This window comes from Schistocerca serialis, chromosome 11 (genome assembly GCF_023864345.2).
Source record: "Schistocerca serialis cubense isolate TAMUIC-IGC-003099 chromosome 11, iqSchSeri2.2, whole genome shotgun sequence".
Classification (NCBI taxonomy): Eukaryota; Metazoa; Arthropoda; class Insecta; order Orthoptera; family Acrididae; genus Schistocerca; species Schistocerca serialis.
This window is the reverse complement of record NC_064648.1, coordinates 203,377,481-203,392,666: the sequence shown is the minus strand read 5'-3', so window position 1 is coordinate 203,392,666 and position 15,186 is coordinate 203,377,481. Positions and strand designations below refer to the sequence as shown.

The following is a 15,186-nucleotide window of genomic DNA, read 5'->3' as shown; positions in this document are numbered from 1 at the left end:
AGCACACCGTGCATAGTACATGTCCACCTCGGCACTTTGGGCCACAGCACAGCGTAAGTGTCATGATATTATTTGTATATTTGCCTACCTAGACAGTCGTCCGTAGTTCTGTCTGGTGTCACTTTCGCATTGACATAGGTTTCACAGCACCTAGCCTGACTGACAGTTTCTAAATGTTTTTTAGAAGTTTTTAGAATTTTTTTTTTCCATGCATGTTGCAGTGTGTGAAAATTGTCTCCCATCTTGTGATATTTCCAGTACAACACCAGAATATGGGCTTATAACAGTCTGAAACCAGTCGTATGAAAATAAAGAAATTTACAACTGAAGTGGTATTTTCAACATATAATTCTTAGTTGCGAATGTTCTTCCAGCAGGATTGTTTGTAGTAAAATGCCACACAGGGCAATTGGAGCGTATTACTGATTAATGCAAGAGACTCTGTCTGACATCAGCCACCATTAATTTTAATAAAATGTGTCTAGCATATAACGTGGTCCCCAATTCTATCAGAAGACTGTTCCATAGAATTACTGGTAGCTCACTATGTTACAATTAGCAGCTCATGAAAACTGCTATAATTAAAGAAATTAGACATTTATATTTAAAAAATGTCCTAAATAGGAAAGCCTATGTAATGCACCTTAAATTTTCTAATGAACTGACCCATTTTATTTTCGGCGATGCATATGCACATATTATGTATCTCACTGATTGTCTGAAGGATAATATTATTAGTTCTAATGTCAGGAAGCTGGAGAGATTAGGTGTCAGGTTTGACTCTGCTTCAGAAGTAGCTCCTGAATGTAATTTTAACTTTTACCATACGGGTTAGAACCAAACTAGAATCATTTTTAATCACGAGCAAATGTGTTTTCTAAATAAAGGGCTAGCCCTTAGTCTCAGATCCCTATGTAATCAAAATATGGCCTCCTCGTTGGTGGCTCACACTATGGTTGCCCTGGAGCAGGCTAAATCAGATAACACTGCATAGTAGATCATTAAATATTGACACTGTAAATACTGTTTTCATGTCTAGTCAAAGGTCATGACTATAATAATGAGTCTTCTTCTGTGCAGCAATCACAGTGACTGTGTGAATGCAGGACATGGATACGGGGTGAGAAATGGAGGTCATAGCTGTAGTCTGGTTGTATTTGCAATTGGGAACACATTTCTTGTAAATTCACAGTAGTTTCTCAATGCACCAGACATGTTCCTATCAAGCATCTTTCAGTACTTAGATATAGAGAACTGGTCTTTATCAGTAGCTGGGGCATGTTTCGATTTTTCCGAATTTTCACGAAAGGAAGCGTGCTTCCTGGTGTTTACATTAGTTAGTAGGTATCTCTCATTATTGTTTTTGTTGTGGTGCTAGTAGATTAGATGTAAGCACTATATTAATTTGTGTACAAAGAACAACTGTCAGATTATGTTTTTGTATTCTTTGTTTTAAAAAGAACCAAAATTCACTTGATGAAACTCATCTGGTTTTGGTCTAGATATATCTGACGGACTTCTAGCTTCATCTTAGCATATCTATCAACTTCTGGAGTTTTTTCAGCCTTGCGAGGTCTAGTGATGTGTTCCCATCATTATCTCTGGCCTCCCTGTTAGCCCCTGCCTCGAGCAGCAGTGTCGCCACCTCACTGTGGCCCTGCTGGGCCGCATAGTGCAGCGGCGTCATCCCAAATTTATTCACGGCATTGGGGTTGGCTTTAGACGCCAACAGCAGCCGCACAACAGCTGTGTGGCCTTTCCATGCAGAAATGTGCAGAGCTGTGCTCTGCTTCTCATTCCTGGCATCCACTTCTGCCCTTGCCTCCAGCAACGTATTCACAATTTCTGCATGGCCGTGCTCTGCCGCATAGTGCATTGCTGTACTCTCATACTGATTCTTGGCATTGACGTCGGCATTAGACGCTATGAGTAACTGCACCATAGCTGCGTGGCCTCTCTCTGCAGCCATTTGCAGTGGCGTGCTCTTCCTATCGTTCCTGGCTTCCACTTCTGCCCCAGCCTCCAACAGACGCCTCGCTACCTCCACGTGGCCCTGCTTCGCTGCCCAGTGCAAGGCGGTCTCCATGTTCCCATCCATCGCCTCCACGTCTGCTCCAGCCTTAAGCAGGGCCTGCAGCTCCTCCACTGCCCCTTCCTTAGCTGCGTGTATCAGCCTCCGGCCCTTCTCCTCTCCAGAAATACTCCTGCACAAAAGAAATAAATTCTTAAACTCTTCAGGAAACACACAACTTGATGAAGAACACTATCACAGAAGCAACACTAAGGGCAGCTCTAAACACACATCTGTGTATTGACAACTGATCAGTCTATAATCCACAGTTCTCTCCAATAAAAAACAATGCGAAAGTCTCTGTATGAGAAGGTATAAATTTTCAATGGTACCATCCTCTCAATTGGTGTTCATCCACTGTCCAATTTGGATTGCTACATTCTATCTTTCAGGATGTTCACTTGTTACACTGTCACACTGAATCCTGACAGTGAGCCGCTTTGACCTCAGGATGTTTTTGTTAAGCCTTAATTGCTCTGCAATGAAAGAGTTGCTTCATGCAGCTGATACTGATCTTTCGAATGCAGCAATCCCTTCCCACACTTATACATAGGACACACAGAACAAATCACATCTCCAGATATTTAAAGAAACTTTACTGTCATGGCATAAGAACATCAGTCCACATACTTGCAGCTTTACTGACAGCCTAATCAAACAGAGAATTAGTATGTCTAAGCAGCAATGATGGTAACTAAATTTCCTGGGCTATACACACAAATATGCTGATTACTACATGCACACTGGCAGCGATAAACATCCTTGCATGTATAACCAATACACACTCACACATATGAGAGTAAATTAATGTGTCATGCAACTGTCTCGATTGCCATAGGAAATACTGCTCCAACTAAATCTTGGTTCCCTGAATATCCTGTAGTCAACACACCACGTTATTTGCAAGTAACAGACTCCCTACAAAGATCTTAACGGACAGTACCTCGATACTGATAGAAGAAGATTCATGTTGCAAATGCCCAGCAGCTAGAAATAACGAATTCTTTGTGGAGTAATTATAATCAAGAACAAATTCATTCTGTTTTTCTGCCAAGTGGCATATTACAGCTGATAATTCCAATATCCATCCATCGATCAAGTACTTACTATCTTCTGTAAATGTTATGTGGATATGGAGGTACTAATGTGGCTGTTTCAACTGAAAATTGTACAGTGCATATACAAAAATGAATCTTAGTGTTCTGAAAACTGTGTCAAATGTGTCTTGATCTTTCCTATCTAATGGTGAGACATTAAACATGATTACTGCACTACTGTACAGTGGTTAACAGTCTGGAAGTGGTTTCCACCCCCACAGTTCTTTCCTGGAAGTGACCTCGGTGGAGACAGTGGGTCTTTGCCGGCGTCTACAGAGTGTTCCCCACTTTGAAAACCTGGAGTCCTTTTAATGTATTGTTCAACTGCGTTTAATCTTACTGACAACACACATCCCTGGGGAATCATGCATGTTATCGATAATGGTGTTGTAATATAGCTGTACAACTAATTCTGGATGCCTTGTCTATTGTAATGTTGTAGACTGTGATTTAAGAATTGAGGTGAGATATGAAATATGTCTGTATATTCTGCCAATAAATCTGTCTTGCTGCTAGCTATGGTGATACTGAGTTTTTATGGTACTAATTCGTTTTCAGAAGCAGTTTTAATCTCACATTTACTAGTCATGCCAGAAGTTGTAATCAGCAAATATTATCAATCTACAGTTGTACAGTGATGATCTGGTTTAGTATTTTGTCATGAACACTGCAAGATTGTCAATAAGATCTCTAGGAAATACTAGTTTGGCCAAAAGTTAATTATGTGTGCAGGTAAACTCTGTGCTAACTGCCATCAATAGCTATTCAGTAAATGCAAAGGTATACTATCAATTCTGGCCGCTGTGTCTTTGAAGACGATTTATCTCGCTAATTTCTTGTTTGGTATAAGTATTCACATATAGGGTGGTAGATCGCCTAAAGCATGTTCACTAATTTCATGCTTGGTCTGGCGTTGCATTCTGTCCTTGCTCATTAACTGTTCTTTTGTGGATCCCGATTTCCTTTTTATTCTCTGTGTAATATTCGTACCCTGTGGTTTATATTGAGTGTAATTCTATCCAACACACACTAACTTGTAAATATTAGATGTGCTATATTTATATAATTCTATGCCAGACACACTAACTTGTAAACATTAGAAGTGTTATATTTGTGTAATTCTATCCCACTCACACTAACTTGTAAATATTAGATGTGTTACATTTATTATTACAAACTCTTTCCAGTTAATCATCTCAAAGTTGCTTTTTGTGTTACATCACTTTAGGCACATGCCATGAAGACCCATGTAATGACATTCTGTGGTTTTCTTGATCTATCCTTTGTTTGCTGTGTCACATGTGTGTCACCATTTAACCCTCAAAACACTTGTATAGGAGGGGTGAAACACACTTCTGCCTTGATTTCTTTTTTGTACCAGTGGGTAGTTCCTAATTTGATAATCACATTTATGTCTATGCACACGTTACGCTATTCCCATAAATTATGGGATGATGGTCTAGAGGAGTGGAGATGCCACCTGGTAATGTCCTGGGAGTGTTATATTGTGCTCAGATCAGCCGAATTTCGTGGCCAAGTCATCGACATGAGTTTCCTATCATGCTCATCAAATCTGTATACCATGATTCTGGCCCTATGACTGGCAGTTACCGGAATTCAGTGGACAAGGAATCAATTCGAGTTCACTATCGTGCTCAACTAATCTGTATACCATGATTATGCCCATGTGAAACTAACAGTTATCCGAAACTGGTGGACAGAATATCACTCCCATTTTCCTGAAATCACTGCAGCATGCATCAGTCGTAGTGACAGGGACAATTATCCTCCTGGAAGATGCAATCACTATCAAGAGACACACAAAGAATTCAAGCATGCAGCTGGTGTGCGGTAATGTTCACATAGTTCACAGCTGCCTTGATACCTCTGATTAGGGTTTACAGAACCCAAGCAAACCCACAAGAATGCCACTCACAGTATAATACTTCTCCCAGAGTCCTGCATCTGTGGCACAAGTGTGCAGCCACTCACCTGGATGATGGTGTATCCAGACATGGCCATGGACATGAAGCAACAAGAAACGTCATTCATCTATGAAGGCAGTACCTTCACATTGATACACATCTGTGTTTCTATCTCGATGATAGAAACACAGTCCTATCTCGATTTTCTGTGTAAAGCATAGATAAAAAATGTAATGTATTAGGTTATTTAAGGAATAATGCAATGAAGTAGCTATGAGCTACATTCTATTTCTATTAACAAATTTACAAACATAAGTGTATTTATCATGTAAAGCTAAAATTCATGTGTTCCACGTATCAAATGCCTAGACAGTATTTAATATATATAATACCAGGTGTATGTATCTAAAGTATCACATAAAATATACCCACACACACAAACACATTAAACATACATAAGCACAAACCATTTCAGATGAGAATAGCTCGAGGTTCTCCCGAGACCTTTTCACCAGAAATAGGTAGAAACAGGGCATTACCAACCAACATGCTACATAGGCTTTATTACACATCCAGATAGAGTACATCACTTCCCTCTACATATTGCAAATTATTTTCACCATACTCACTGTATAACTTTTTTTTTTTTACATTTGCATTGTACGAATTATATTCTCATCAACTAGGCAGAGACAAATTATATAGAACCATTTTAACAATTGTTAAGCACTCAATTCGCTGTAACCTTAGAGAGATTTCTATATATTATGTTCTTTATATTATTTAAAAAAGCATTAACAACTGTATACCAATAACATTGTAATAATGAGAAGTGTTTGCTGTTCCATTTATAAACATCCGACCTACCTTACATTTCAAGGCAGTGGGTTGATCTGTACTGTTAATGAAATAAATAAATAAATATCTCGATGTTGTGCTCACTCAAGTTGTAGCTGATGACGTCATTGGGTCAATGGGGAACTCTCAGGGGTGGTGTGTTACAGAGTCCTGTGTTCGATCAATGAGTACTCGAAAATGTGCTTCAAATCGCTGTGCCTACACCAGCACTGAGCTCCATCGTCAGATGTGCCACAAACTGCCGCCTATGCTGATTTACAGAATGGATAAGGCTCCGATATCCATGTTCTCTGACATGAAATATAGGTACCAATACTCGTCCCCTACTCTTGTTTTCACAGTCTGGCAACGACATTCATTGCCTGCTTACAACAGTTGCACATCAACTGTTGAGCCCTTTTCCCCGACGCCAGGCAGTCAGAATTTGCCCTTAGTCAGAGTCTGTTAGATCATTAGATTTCCTCATTTGAGGCCCATACCGTTTCTAGATCTTCCACTCGTCTCTTTTCTGCTTACATACAGTCTTTAGCGGGTCGCATGTCCATAACTGCAACATGTTGCATTTCATATTAAGGTCTCATCAGAATTTATTCTTGTCATGGACTGTCGTGTAAGTATAATGAGGTGCAGTATTGTGGATGTCTGAAGCATTTACCTCTTTCATAAAATTAAAATTTGGCTTCTACACAACTTTATGAACACACAGTTAAAATGTTCCCCTAATGAGAGTGCAGGCGCAAAAAAATATGCACTAACAACAGGTCCTTTGGCCATGCCACTGCATCTTTTCGATTTTTAAGTAATGCTGATGTTTTGCAGTTTACTCCATCACCAAATGGAATTGTTTTCCCATTCTTGTTGCTTAGATTATGTACTGTGTCATCACCAAGTATTTAGTTTTTGTTGGTTTCTACTTCCTGTAAAAAATTGTATATTATTCTACGGTCTAAAAGACAGTTTTTCAGAGTTTGTAATTTTACTTATGACCGTGTACAGTTTATGTTTAAAGTACAGTGTGTTTGAAAAAGAATTTCCTAGTTTAAATGTGTCCTAGAATCTGTACAAAGACATACACCAGTTTGTGCTGTTTGATTCATCAACTCTCCAAGTTTGGCTCCCCTGCAGTTGGCAGGTCTGTTTGATCTTAAGATGGCACCACTGCTATTTTCCCCTCTGTTCCTTCAGTTCAGTCCAGGCGTTCACTGTGACATGTTGACAGAACACGTCTTTCCCAAATGGACTATACTGTGGCGGAAAAGGGGCTTGTGTTTTTCCAAGAAGATGGCGCCCCACCTCATTACAGTAACCGTGTGTGTGCGGCTCTTGGTGCTCGCTATCCAGGAAGGTGGATAGGATAGGTAGGGCTGGCCCAATGCCTTGGGTACCACGAAGCCCGGACTTAACCCCACTGGACCTTTTCTTTTGGAGCAACATAACAAATGTTGTGTACAGTGAAAAGATCAGGGACATCAATCACTTACTGGAAAGAATCGTCAAGGCGGATGGGAGTTACACCTGAAATGTTGGTCAATACGTGGCGAGAAGTGGAACATCGTCTTGACGTGGGTAGGGCAACAAACGTATCCCACGTTGAAGCCTGCTAACATTAGATAAAACTTTATGGAATTCTCTTTCATGATATCTACTTATTGATGTAATTTTTCATTGATTTCCCCATTAAATTTATATTTAAAACTAGGGAGTTCTTTTTCCAACACCATTAATTGTATTTAGCCTTAGTTAGGCACTGATTTTTTTTAATGCAAGTTCTTTTATATGTCCCCACATCAGGCAACTGCATATCAAAGAAGGAAATCTTCATTTTCTTTACCTTGTACGTCGTTTTTCGTATTTATATACCTATATGCTATTTCTAAACAGTTGTCTTGTCTTTACTGACAAATTTTTAGCTTTGTATTTCACATATTGTCCTACTTTGTTTTATTTTCTGCTCTAACACTTTTACTTCTTCCTCTGCTTGTACATTTATCACGTTTTTCAGTTGTTGATAAACTGCTGTGGTTGTCTGCGGCAACATTTTTTCACACTCTACATTGATGTACCTTAAAAAGTTCTTTCCTTCCCATGTCATATTTCTGATTCTATTCCTCTACAGGTTTTTATTTTATATAATGTTCCTTTCTCTGTAAAGGTTCTACTACTTTATATTTTAGTATGTGCTACACAATTTAAACCATTTCCTGGTCACACTCCACTGAACGTTACTCACTCCATTTATGGATATACATGTTGCTGTGTCATCTATCATTGACAGGTTGCCATCTTTTTTAGAAAGTGATCTCCACTTTGATCTGTATGCTTATTCTTCAGTGGCACCGTCTTGTGGCTGGTTGTTAACATGCACATCTTCATGCGTCACATGATTCACATTACTTTTATGCATCAAATGTGGCAAATACTTCTCAGGCTCCTATTCTTGACATAATTTCAGAATAAATGTTGTGTCTTCCATGATTATCTGTCACAGTGAGTAAACTTTTTTTGTCAGCCTATACCATATGAGGGTTTTATTTGTACATTCGACCCAGGGTCATGTCTGACAGTAACTATGTTGGAACACATATTGTGGATTATGTGCTCAAGTTGTGATTATGTCCAAGGTGATAGAGAATTCCACTGAGAATGCTAAGTGTTCCTGATATCGGAGATTGGCACTGGTCACGATGTCATAGTAAACCATTTATAATGCTTATCGTGCTTCCAAGGAACTGGCCTTGTGGATTTTTGTGGAATTGACTACCTTCCAACATTCTCCCTGCAAGTTCTTAACTCAAAATTGTTACAGGTGGCATTTTATTGCAATGTGTTGTTGCCAAGGAGGGCTTTGAGTAAATTTTCTTATCGCCAGCTGGCGATTTTTCATGAAATTCCAGTTTATTCTTAATAATTGGAATATTTTCTTAATTTACGTTTGCGTATTGTATCAGAGCCTGATGTCTGCAAGTCTGTTGTTTAGTGCAGATGAGTTTACTGGTGTTTCTTCTAAAATTATGGGTAACTTTTGTTAATGAATGATTTCAGAGACTATTGTGAGTTGAATTTTTACTAATTTTTGGATTGTCTCTGTTTTTCTTAAATACATGTATATGAAAGGTACAGATCCGCTAACGCTAGATGAGTCGTGCTCTTGACTTCCAGCCTCCTATTACATTTTTGGTAAGTAGTGCATTCTTAAAGTTAAGTAGTGGATTTTAATTAATTTGTATTTTCCACAATGTCTGGTGTTGTCAAGGATCCGGCTTGTCAGAGGCGAGGTGAATTACTTTACGAATTGAAGCGACATGGGCTAGAGTGATGGGGTACGGTACAGAAGTTCACTGAACAAGTATGTCGGCACAGCCATCGTCAGATGGTACATAAAGTTACCACACCTGATGAGATAAGTTTCTCCCTGCTGCCATTTGTGATGCATTGATAGAAATCATAGAAATTATTCAGGATAGTAGCAGAGTGTCAGTATAGGCCCACTTAGATCATTATATTGATAGCCTGAACGACTTGGTCAGTGTTGACGCACAACAGGTGAAGGAAATACAAGATTATATTGTGGCGATTAAAGAATGGTATAAAAAAAAAGATGGAGACGTGGGTGTGAATTCGGAAAGTAATTTAGCCGTCCATGATGGGGACAAGAGCAAAAGATTTATGTGCCTTTGTTGTTCAAATATTTTCACGAATTCCCAGTAGGAGGGCATTTAGGTGTCTACAAGACGCAGGAAAATATCCGACAGTCCTTGTTACCGAAAGTGGATGGGAGGGTAGCCAGCTGTCAGGTATGTGCTATGACCAAGCCAGCTCAGGATAACAGGGTTGGTAAATTCGCATCTAAACCCACAAAGAAAGCTTCCCACGAAATGTATATCGATTTTGCTGGCCCGTTACCAAGGTCTAAGAAGGGGAATAGATACATTTTCGTGTGTACTAGATTTATGTGATTGCTGTCAATCAGAGGTGCGACGACCTGAGCAATTACCCAGAATTTAGTCCAGTATTTTTAGAACTTTCGGGCCGCCACAGTCAGTGGTCACCGATAATGCAATGCTGAGGCGTTTTGATTTGATTTTGACAGGGAAGCCAAAACAACTTTGGTCTAACCCGTCACTACCTGCATCAAATGTCAAAGACATGTCTGCTTGTGTCTGTGTATGTGTGGATGGATATGTGTGTGTGTGTGCGCGAGTGTATACCTGTCCTTTTTTCCCCCTAAGGTAAGTCTTTCCGCTCCCGGGATTGGAATGACTCCTTACCCTCTCCCTTAAAACCCATATCCTTTTGTCTTTCCTTCTCCTTCCCTCTTTCCTGACGAGGCAACCATTGGTTGCGAAAGCTAGAATTTTGTGTGTATGTTTGTGTTTGTTTGTGTGTCTATCGACCTGCCAGCGCTTTTGTTTGGTAAGTTTCATCATCTTTCTTTTTAGAGATATATATATATATATATATATATATATATATATATATATATATATATATATATATATATATATATATATATCCTATGAGATCAAGATGTTGCTGTGTTCGATTATATTGTTTATTACAATGGTCTTCTTTTGGTGTGAGTGCCATCGTCAGGTTATTTGTGGCAAGTGTGTAATTTGGAGTTTGATTAAAAATTTCAAATTTTGGAATGGATAATACAACATATTATAGAATTCTGATTTGCTATGTACATCAGGTGGTCTTGATATCTATAAGAGGTTGATGTCACAGTTTCTGTCATGCTACATTATAAGCTTGCTTGTTTGATGTTGATGGAGCTACTGTAGCTGTTAAACCTTTGCTGGAACAGTTCTATACTGCTCCAGGAAAAGTTAAACGCACACTACAGCTCCATCAATATCGAAGGAGCAAACTTCCATAGTTTGGCAACAGCGAGTGATACATTGATGTCATGCAGATATAAAGGCCACCTGAGGTACATAGCAAATCATAATTCAATAATAAGATGTATTGTCTACTGCAAAATTTGAAATACGCTACCAAATTATGTACTTTCCACACATGACTTGAAGATGGCAGCCACATAAATACTGGCCTATTTTAGTAAACTATATAATCGAACACAACAACATCTTGGTCTCATAGCATAACATTCAACATCCTTTTATGAGATATACGATGCAGTGGACCCACATGAGTACAGCCTGTAGCATATTTCCTATGTATCAGCGTTTATTAAATCATACCCATTCTGATCTGAATGTAATTCACACACCTATTTGAATGTCAAATTTTATGAAGGGAATAAATTTTCCTGGTAACTACACTGAAGCGCCAAAGAAACTGGTGCAGGTATTTTTATTCACATACAGAATTATGTAAGCAGGCAGAATATGGCGCTGCAGTCGCCAATGCCTATGTAGGGCAACAAGTGTCTGGCGCACTTGTTACATCTGTTACTGCTACTACAATGGCAGGTTATCAAGATTTAAGAGGGTTTGAAGGTGGTGTTATAGTCGGCGCACACGCGATGGGACATAGCATCCCTGATGTAGCGATGAAGTGGGGATTTTCCCGTACGACCATTTCACGAGCTTAATGTGAATATCAGGAATCTGGTAAAACGTCAAATCTCCGACATCTCTGGGCCTAGAAGAAGATCCTGCAAGAATGGTACCAACAACAACTGACGAGAATCATTCAACGTGACAGATGTGCAACCGTTCCGCATATTTCTGCAGATTTAAATGGTGGGCCATCAACAAATGTCAATGTGCGAACTATTCAATGAAACATCATTGATATGGGCTTTTGGAGCCTAAGACCCACTCCTGTAACCTTGATGACTGCGCGACAAAGCTTTACGCATTGCCTGGGCCCGTCAACACTGACATTGGACTTATGATGACTGTAAATGTGTTACCTCATCAGATGAGTCTTGTTTAAAATTGTATCAGGTGGATGGACTTGTGAGGGTATGGAGACAACCTTATGACTCCATGGACCCTGCATGTCAGGAGGGAATTGTTCAAGCTGGTGGAGGCTCTGTAATGGTGTGGGGCATGTCCTGTTGGGTTGACGTGGGACCGCTGATACATCTAGATACAGCTCTGACAGGTGTCATTTACTTCTGATCATCTGCATCCCTTCACACCCACTGTGCATCCGATGGACTTGGGAAATTACAGGAGGACAATGTGACACCCGACATGTCCAGAATTGCGACAGAGTGGCTCCAGGAACACTCAGTATAAATTAAACACTTCCACTGGCCACCAAAATCCCCAGGCATGAATATAATTGAGCATATTTTGGATGGCTGGCAACATGCTGTTCAGAAGAGATCTCCACCCCCTCATACTCTTACGGATTTATGCACAGCCCTGTGCGATTCATGATGTCAGTTCCTTCCAGCACTACTTCAGACATAGTCAAGTCCAAGCCACATCATGTTGTGGCAATTATGCGTGCTCGATAATATTGGGCAGGTGTACCAGTTTCTTTGTTTCTTCAGCGTATATATCATTCAAAAAATACAAGACATCTGTCTTTCTGGGCATAACACTTGGTTCAAAACCCACATGAGTTGTTCTATGAATGTCATGACAAAACTCACCTCAGCAGAGTGATGGCGGCGCTATCGGTTGAGGGAGTCGGGCTGGCAGCTGTGGGCATGGTAGCTGAGGCGGAAGTCCGGCTGTGGTCACCATGGTTGCTCTGCAGCTTAGTGGTGGGGGCGACTGAGCTGTCTGTAGTGGCTGGTGTGCTGTGTGGGAGAAGCTACGTGAAAAAGTGCATTCACATGTGGGCGAGAGGGCAGCTTTTTGCAGGCAGTAACTGCTGGGGGACTGTCTACACACAGATAATAGAACACACATAGTCAACAACAGTAATGTGCATACTTACACAAATGACTTACTGTTGACCACATCATTTTACAATTTCGGTCTCCTGAGCCCCTCATACCAGTAGCTTAGCAGACCAAACAACAGTTTGTACGTAATAAAGCACAGCTGGAAGGTACATACAAGTTTCAATAGTTATGCTGGAGGGATTGGACAGTTTAGTTTGAATACATAACAACGAAACTCACACAGAAATTGAAACGGCAATATCCTTTTAACATACGAGGTGCGACAATAAAGTAATGAGATTGATTTTACTTGCAAGATGTGGCAACTCTGCAGTCTTGCGTAGGCCCAATATCTTTGACCTTGGTCTATAAGCTGCTTCTAGTCCAAGTGGCACTTCGATGCAGCTGCTCAGTCGTGAGTTGTTGTAAAAATTTTACACGTGTTTGAGTTTCTCGTCACAGAAATGGAACCGCATAATATTACGGAACGGTATGCCATTTCTTTTTGTGTTAAACTGGGTGAAAACGCGACGACAACTTACGGTAGGCTTCAGAAGGCTTTTGGAGAGGAGGTTATGTCAAGAGCTCAAGTTTTTCGTTGGTATAAAATGTTTGGTGAAGGCAGAACGAATGTTGTAGATGAAGACCGCAGTGGACGGATGTCAACTTGGCCAGGGTGCGTGAACTCGTACGATGTGATCGAAGATTATCCATGAAAATGAAAATATTGCAGAAGGACTGAACATCAATCGAGAAACGGTTCGTCGAATAATAACTGAAGATCTTGGTATGAGAAAGATTTGTGCAAAAATGGTCCCAAAAAATCTCACAACGCCGGCCAGCCTGAGTGGACGAGCGGTTCTAGACGCTACAGTTTGGAACCGCGCGACCGCTCCGGTCGCAGGTTCGAATCCTGCCTCGGGCATGGATGTGTGTTATGTCCTTAGGTTAGTTAGGTTTAAGTAGTTCTAAGTTCTAGGGGACTGATGGCCTCAGAAGTTAAGTCCCATAGTGCTCAGAGCCATGTGACTCAATCTCACATCACAACAGCAAGAAACACGGAAAAACGTGGCAGTCGATCTGTTAGAGGTAACGGAAATCAGTCCAGATTTGTTATCGTGATGAAACTTGGTTTTTTTCAGTACGATACAGTGACAAAACGCCAAAGTTCGCAATGGTGCTCAAAGAGATCACCCAGACCTAAAAAAGCTCGCATGTCAAAGTCAAAAGCAAAATGCATGCTTGTGTGCTTCTTTGATTCGAAAGGAATTGATCATAAAGAGTGGGTGCCTCCTGGACGAACAGTTAAACGATATTACTACAGAGAAATTTTAGAAAGACTTTGTAAAAGAGTTCTTCGTGTCAGTGCCAATATTGCAGATAATTGGTTTCTGCATCACAATAACGTGCCATCCGAGACTGCTCTGTCAGTACAGAAATTTTTAGCTTCAAAACAAATTTCAGTACTACCACAGCCACCTTATTCACCAGATATCGCTCCATGCGACTTTTCTCTATTTCCAAGAGTCAAAACAGCAGTCAAGGGACACCATTTTCGAACTGCACAAGATGTCCATAAAGGTGTGGCGAGGTTTTTGGATGATATTACAGAAGATGAGTTCAAGAAATGTTACCATCAGTGGCAGAAACGTTGGAAAAAGTGTGTGCAATCAGATAGGAACTGCTTTGAAGGAGACAACACTAAACTTGACTAAAACGGTAAGCAACATTTTTTTTTTCACATCAACCTCATTGCTTTATTGTCGCACATGGCGTGGGGCTGCAATTATCTGTGTTTGTAGCTCACATTTCTGGAGTCAGGTTGAAAGAGGAACAGATGGGACACAGAGGTGCTAAAAATCTCTTTGTGTTACTCTGTGTAAACATCTACCTCATTCTCCGCAAGCCACCTAATGGTGCGTGACGGAGGGTACTTTCGGTACCACTCTCTGATCCCTCCAACCCTGTTCCACTTGCGAATAGTGCGTGGGAAGAATGATTATCTGTAAGCCTCTGTATTGGCTATAATTTATCAAATTTTCTCCTCATGGTCAATACGCGAGATGTATGTGGGAGGAAGTAATATGTTGTCAGACTCCTCCTGAAATGTGCTGTCCCTAAATTTCAATAGTAAATATCTCCATGACGCACGACGCCTCTCTTGTAACGTCTGCCAGTGGAGATTGTTTAGCATCTCTGTAACGCTCTGTAGTCAGCTAAACTACCCCGTGACGAAATGCGCCGCTCTTTGTTAGATCTTCTGTCTCTCCTATTAGTCCTATCAGATAGGGATCCCACATAGATGAACAATACTCAAGAATCAGGCTAACAAGCGCCTTGTAAGCCATTTCTTTCGCGGATGAGTTTCATTTCCCTAAGATTCTTCCGATGAATCTGAGTCTGGTGTCTGATTTTTCCACT

At 40.4% G+C, this 15,186-nt stretch overlaps 1 protein-coding gene across 3 annotated transcripts in view; it reads right to left on the bottom strand.

Moving 5' to 3' along the window:
* Positions 1-1,137: 1,137 nt before the first annotated feature.
* The window catches only part of LOC126426847 (ankyrin repeat and KH domain-containing protein 1-like), a 43,998-nt gene continuing 29,949 nt past the window's right edge, over positions 1,138-15,186 (bottom strand). For 2 of the 3 annotated variants that reach the window (XM_050088866.1, XM_050088868.1), the window contains 2 exons: positions 12,529-12,678; positions 1,138-2,204 (listed from right to left, as the gene is read on the bottom strand). In XM_050088866.1, the coding sequence (XP_049944823.1) occupies positions 1,526-2,204; positions 12,529-12,678 (829 nt within the window). In that variant the 3' untranslated portion in view covers positions 1,138-1,525. The remainder of the gene's footprint in view (positions 2,205-12,528; positions 12,679-15,186) is intronic. The other variant, XM_050088867.1, reaches the window with a different exon arrangement.